General features: G+C 48.3%; 1 protein-coding gene across 2 annotated transcripts; it reads left to right on the forward strand.

The window, feature by feature from the left end:
- Window positions 1-263: 263 nt before the first annotated feature.
- Window positions 264-6,268, forward strand: TMEM213 (transmembrane protein 213). 2 transcript variants are annotated; one of them, XM_049822329.1, is made up of 3 exons: window positions 264-596; window positions 2,854-2,922; window positions 4,485-6,268. In XM_049822329.1, the coding sequence occupies exons 1-3, from the start codon at window positions 515-517 to the stop codon at window positions 4,676-4,678; spliced, it is 345 nt and encodes a 114-aa protein (XP_049678286.1). In that variant the 5' UTR covers window positions 264-514; the 3' UTR covers window positions 4,679-6,268. The 2 variants fall into 2 exon arrangements, with proteins under 2 accessions (XP_049678286.1, XP_049678287.1); XM_049822330.1 differs by having other exon boundaries at window positions 284-596; window positions 4,509-6,262.
- Window positions 6,269-6,608: the final 340 nt, after the last annotated feature.

Below are 6,608 nucleotides of genomic sequence, written 5' to 3' on the forward strand. Positions count from 1 at the left end.
AATCCTCACTGCTGGGCAGTTTGGGGGGGTGGGGGTGTGTGTCAAGCCAACAAACATGCAAAATCAAAGCCCAACAGGGCGACAAATTCTTTACCCTGATACTCCGCTCCTTTCCAATGCTATTAGACCATCTTCGCAGGACCAAAAGGAGACTCCGAAGAAAAAAGCCGCATGGAACCCCGTGGGGAAGGGCTGGCTCTGGAGACCTTTCCTCCCTCCAGCTGCAGCAGATCCTGGGGAGAAACCTTCAGGCTTGACCTTCAGTGGCCCTCCAGCTGCCTCGGCGCTGGTCCCCACCTCCCGCTGGGGCTGTTTCGGTCAGAGCCCTTCTCTTTCCTCACCCTGTTGTGGCAGGAAAGTTCAAGGTGTCCTGGCAGCCGGCAGCTCCTTTGCTCCACCCTCTGCCCTGCACACCGGCTCTCCGAGCTTATCGAGGGTTTGCTGGACCAGAGCTGCCGGCGACAGCGATTCGCTTGATCTGTGCTGCTCCTCGGGTGGGAGCTGGACCCCCGGCATGAGGCACTTCACCCACGAGCCCCGGGCAGCCTTCGCTGTGCTCTTCTTCACCATCGTGCTCTGGTATTCCTGCTTGGCAGGTATGGTTTTTTTTCTTTTATGCTCCACTTTCTATACCCTGCCTTTCTCCCCCACTCCTCTCGATACCTAAGTATATTGCCCAGTGACAGTAATTAGTTCTTTAAAAACAAGGTGGGCTCCCTTGTCTCATCTAAAAAGTCTAAAGAGCTGGAATTGATTAATGCTAGTGAGAATTACTTGATGTGATTGATCACAGCGTCTTTCTGAAGAGGTGTGCATTTGCCAGCTATTTACAGATCCACTGTAAATGCGACAGAGCTGCAGGTTGCTCCTCTAAATGGCAAGGAGATAGGGGACCACAGTTATGTGGCCTTCACGTGCTTGCCAAGGCAAGGGACCATTTGAAATACCATCCAAGAGGCTCACTGTAATCCCGTTTAGCTCTTATTAGGGGCTTTTTGCGGGAAATCTGGCTTTGGTGCCCCCTTAATTGGAGAAGTTGCCTAAAACCAGAATGTAAATGAGACCTGTGAGCTGCTCTTTTCCCATCAGGCTACTGCCTGCATTTGTATATCAGCACCGCTTGAGACCTGCCAGATGTTTAAAGATGGGTTAGTTTTGACAGCCTGTCCTTTGGGCTGCAAAGTCTATAAACATGAACCAACGCTCTGCATTCTGCAGCGCTTTCTTCCACAGGTCATACAGAGTTTATAATGATTCTTCCCAGTGCTCCCGTGAGGTACTTATTAACCCAGAAAACAAATTATGGGCTTGGCCAAGGTCGTTCAGCAAGCCCTAGCAGAGTCAGAAGGAGGAATGGGGAATACTCAGACCCTTCCCTGGCGCAGGCTGCCCAGGGACCCGCTGCGTGCCAGCGGCCGTAAGGAAAGCTCTGGTCTTGCTGATGGTCGGCCAGCTCAAAATGCAAAGCTGGGCAACAACGGCTGACCCTAAGGGGGACGTCTCCTGCAGGACAACCCCAGTTTATTTGCTGTTACTTGGAAATACCAAACACAAAGCAAAGTTTTGGTCAAAGGTCTTGTTCTGTGTTGTTTTCCTTAGCTGAAACTAAACCTGAGCCATTATTTTGAAGTCTTCAGTGAAAGCAAGCTGGAACTGATTTTCTCTCTCTGTCACACTCCAAATTATCAGTGCAGAGTGATGGTTTGACTGGAAATAGTTCTCTCGTAGCTTCTGCCTGGTCTGTGCACCAGCAGCGTGTTAAAGCCCCTCCACCTGCATGCAGCAGGAGCCCTTACTCCTGTAGCCTCTCCGGGCTGTTTTTCGTGTATCTCTGCAGGGGACCATTTCAGCATGAGATACTTCACCTGGCTGAACTTGAACTGTACTGCTCATAGTGGCCCAGGAGAAGTATTTCTTTGACTCCCTTCCTTCTGCAGCAGGGGACAGGCTGCTCTTAATGCACAGGGACCACGACAGCCTGCGCTTCTCCCGTGCAGGCATCCTGCAGCTGCCCTTGCATCTGATCCCGCGACGCTGCGAGGTGCATGCTGAAGCTGAGGGGTGAAAGGGGGTTTTAGGAGGACTAAGGAGGCTTTGACCTGTGACACCGTGTACAGATCAGCCACAGAGCTGTGCCAGTGTGCACGTGTGCTCTGATTCTGGGTAGGAAGCAGGATAGAGGCAAAGCCTTCGTTGCAGCCCCTGTCCCTCTCCCTCCCTTACTTATTTCTGTATTTTCCAGCCTGAGCTGGTTATGGTGCTGGCCTGAACTGGAGCCCAGCCAGGACAGTTTCAGACACAGCTGCACCCGAACTGCAGCAAAGCCAAAGCTTCCCGCTGGGGCTGTGGTGGATCTGCCGAGGCTCTGCACGGATGGGCTCAGCCCTCAGCTCTGCCAGACTCCTTCGCACCCTGGAGTTACTGGGATTTTTCTAGGGGCAAAAGGACGTAGATGTACGGCTTGCTGGCCACGGATCTCCCCATGCCACTGACTGCTCTCTCTCATTTCAGTCCTTGCTCATTCTGCCCCTGCAGCTTGGGAAAGGACGGTGGTTAATTTGAGCTCTGAGTGAACGGCTCACACCAGGGTCATACTCCGGTAACGGCACAGGGATTCAACTGCTCCTTAGGGCTGGCGCTAGGGCAGGTCTCTCTGGAGCCTGTGTTGGCAGTGGTGGGATGAGAAAACATACCTTGACGCAGCAATATTTAGGGGCAGGAACTTACTTTCTCCAAGTTGATTCTATCCTACGGACCTCTGCAAGGCTAATGGCTTTCAGATTTTCATGCTTGATGCCTGGTATTGCTTTTCTAATCCAACTTGCCTTTTCTCCTGTGCTTTCCTTCTGGCAGCAGCTGAAGATCTCTCCAATGTTTCAACAAGCTCCATGCTCACAACTGAGTACGAAGCACCATGTCTTAGTAAGTCTTCATAAATCGTTACTACCACGATAAAGCCGGGTGAGGAGACTACACAGGTGACTGAGAGGCTGTCCTGGAAAAGGACTTATCTGTTGTCAAGGCTTCCATTGTAGGTGAAACTCTAGGATGCGTTTCTAAGCCTCCTCCATCGGCATGCCCAGTATATCATCTTAGGTACATTCAGATGGACTCATAGCTTTGAACAGACTAATTCATAGCTGATTCAATTTGTGCATCCTAAAGCTCTCCACCAGACTGCCTGCCTGTAGGCACAGTGTGGATTCCCAAGCCTCTTTCCCTCGCCCTCCCAGGTCTTCCCCAAACAGCCAGTCCCAGGCAACCTGAGATGCCACCAGTCCTCCCAGAGTCATCCTCCATCCCAAGTGTCAAACATCCCCGCAGTCCTGCACTTTCCGAGTTATAGTGCATGTACCAATAGAGGTACGCTACTTCAAAGCATGGCATAGGGAGCAGCCATCCCTCTCCCTTCTCTAGGCACATACAAAACATGTCTCTCACGTTGGGAAGAGCTGCTTTCTGCAGTGCAGGACAATTGTAGAGTGTGAACTGAAGGCCAATGCACAGGAACATGGTCCTGCCGGACACGTGTGAATGAGAGCAACCGAGCAGCACGAGCACTTGCCTTTTCCCTGGAAATGTGCAAGAGGCTGGCTGCCCTGCACCAAGCTCGGGAGGCGCTCGCTTTTCACAGCTGACAAGCTTTGTGCACGTCAACACGCAACGCATGTAGCTGCAAGGTGGTTTTGGCTGCCCCAGCTCTCCTGAGTGCTGGGGTTTCACACTCGGCTTCCATTCCAGCCCAAAGGGTTGAGATACCATGGTCCTCCAGGCTCCCTTTGATATTTCCACATTACCAGCCAGGATGCAGACACAGAGCTGGGTATCTTCACTGTGCCTTTGTAATGGAAAAAGTTTGGCAGATACCTTTAAACAACAGCACAAATGAAACAACTCATGACTTATTCCTTAACTGACTTCAGGAAATTGGACTGATTTACACACAAAAAAGATGCAAAAGCGCAAGAAAAAAATACATGGAATTGTTAAAAATGATTTCATTTTTAAACACGTAAAACAGGGACTGTCCAACAGTGTTGTGTTTTACAGTTGTTACATGCAAGTCAGTTAACGGCCCAGCAGACAGCAGCCACTGCCTCTATTGTGGGCAGAATTATTGGGTACCTAAACTATCGGAGATCCTGCTGAAGGTGTCTCTGCTAGAGACCCTCTTACTCTTTCACATGAAGATTTCTCTACCCCGGGTTTATTTTTAATTTTAACTAGCTACTTCTATCATACATTCCCAAAACTGACTGAGGAAATGCCAAGTAGGTGTTTTAAAAGATTTCCATAATGGTGGGCACAGCGGTTAGAGGAGCAGCTCAGGTGTTTGGCCAGACAGGGATGACCGAGTCTTGACGACGTACAGATGAAACTGAATATTGCCATCCCCCAGGTTCAGGGCCAGGCTTAGGAGAAAGCTGCCAAGGCAGACTGACACGCCACAGGGCAGACAGTGAAGTCACTTGGTCTCTCACCAGCTCGTTTCATTTCTCCGGCACCAGACGTGAACTTCTGCACGCAAGCGGCCACGTGCTGCCCGACGGGCATGGACGACTACGGCTGGATCGCAGCAGCCGTCGGCTGGAGCCTCTGGTTTCTGACTCTCATCCTGCTCTGCGTGGACAAGGTCACGAAACTCCGGCCTGACGAACCCAAGTATTTGGTGGCCTGAAGCAGGACAAGTCAGCAAGCAGCAGCACCCAGGAGCAGCGAGGTGCAAACAGACCGACGAAGCATTTAAAGCACTTCCTAAGAAACTAAAGAGAAAAGGAATGTACCTTCAGCCAAAAAACGCCAGATCTAAGGGGGGCAAGCTGCTGGGGCTTCATCCTCCCCGGCAGGTCAGAGCTGCCAGCCGAGGTGTGGAGCCGGCAGGTCCCTGCAAACCACCACGTATGTCCCCCAGTGCACAGAAAACCTTTTCCCAGAGCCCTTTCACGCTTGCCGCAAGCGCGCTGGCAGCAACGAGACGCTGAAGGACCAGTTATCAGTCTACGGCACATTGCCTTAAGGCAATCCAGTATATAACCTGTGACTTTGAAACAGAAAGTGGGCAAATAAAGCTGTTTTCTGGAGGATCAATGTTATTAGACCCATTGCTAAGCTACAGGCCGGGTTACATCAGTAAGCAGAGGTAACTCATTGATTACACTGAGTCCTTCTCACTCACTGAACTGCAGTGTTTCAAAGTCTATTAACTGATACCAGGGAAAACTCTGTTATGGAAACTTAAGGATTGTTTGGGCTGGTTTGAAATATAAACCTAGTTTTTCCAGCGCAGTTTATACGTGAACTGTTTACTAGGAAATGAACGTTGGTTGCATTTATTCAGCTTGCACCTGCCCGTGTAACTAAGCCAAGCTGAACCGTGGCAAGCAGGTTGAAACCAGCATATCCAATTCACGCACGGAACTGCTCCTATTTATGCAAGATGATAATAATTACTGTTATTGATGGAAAGATTCTCACTGACTGGTTTATATTGATAAAGTTTATATTGGCAAAGAATTACCCAACACAAATTCTTAGAAACATGATTCTAACAAGAAATATTCACACAGAAGGGTTTGCCTCACTGCATTCAAACTGCCTGGTTTGGGGCAGTTGCACCAGTTTGATTTCTAACCATTATAAAACCAATAAATCAGTGTTAAACCCATCTAGACATACACGGGATTAGCAGACCTGCTAGAGACCAACTGAAATGAAACATAAAAAGTTGCTCTTAAACCAAAGAAAGCTCTATTGGAGATTTGTATCTATTAAATATCATTAAAGCCTCCCTTCAGCTTATCAATGCATAACTTTTCCAGTTAGAAAAGACACAAATCAGTTTAAGACTCTTCAGATGAATTCTGGCAGAACTAGGATCAGGACAACGCTGCACCATTTCAGAGTGATGGGCGGTCATCCCTTATCAGCTATCCACCATCGACAGGAACGGGTACAAGTTAGACACCGAGGAAAAGACATCCTTCCCTATTATTAGTATCACTTAACACAAAAAATTCTCCTGGAGCGAAATGCTAAGCAGAGACACTAGCGACAGGAAAGAAAGTTTTGAAAGGGAAGGGCTTAATTCTTTTGTGGCTTTTTTACTGTGTGTGTTTTGGTTGGGTTTTTTTTTTCTTTTCATATGCACTACACTACTAGATGTAAACAATCACAAAACATTGCTCAATTTAGAAAAAATCTCAACATTTCAACACACAACAATTAAAACAAAAGTCATTTTCACAGGACAACTAAAAAAATAAACTCACATATGTACAAATTTAGAGAAACAAAGGACCCTACATCTCACTGTCGGTGCTGACTGGAAGAATGGTGAGTTGACAGTTAATAACCACTGCAGTCACTGACAGACAACAACTCTTATAGCTACATACATCTTTTTTTTTTCCTGATGTATTAGTTTTAATAGTGGAAAGTGTGCATTGGCCTGAAAGCAATATCATAGATACCGTGGAAAAAATCTCCACATATTGCCTTAGTATGTACCTTCTGCAGACCTCTTCCTACAGTTCTTCAGTCTTATGGAGATTGTTCTCCTGGTCGGGAAGACAGAAGTGCCTGCTGGATATGGCACTGGGTTTCATCTT

The sequence above is a fragment of the Accipiter gentilis genome, chromosome 18 (assembly GCF_929443795.1).
Source record: "Accipiter gentilis chromosome 18, bAccGen1.1, whole genome shotgun sequence".
In the NCBI taxonomy this organism is placed as follows: Eukaryota; Metazoa; Chordata; class Aves; order Accipitriformes; family Accipitridae; genus Astur; species Astur gentilis.

Excerpts from the sequence above, each read along its gene's own strand:
- TMEM213 (XM_049822329.1), top strand. The coding sequence starts at position 515 with ATGAGGCACTTCACCCACGAGCCCCGGGCAGCCTTCGCTGTGCTCTTC. Across the intron at positions 597-2,853 it reads CTGGTATTCCTGCTTGGCAG|CAGCTGAAGATCTCTCCAAT; the intron begins GTATGGTTTTTT and ends TCCTTCTGGCAG. Across the intron at positions 2,923-4,484 it reads GTACGAAGCACCATGTCTTA|CTCGTTTCATTTCTCCGGCA; the intron begins GTAAGTCTTCAT and ends GTCTCTCACCAG.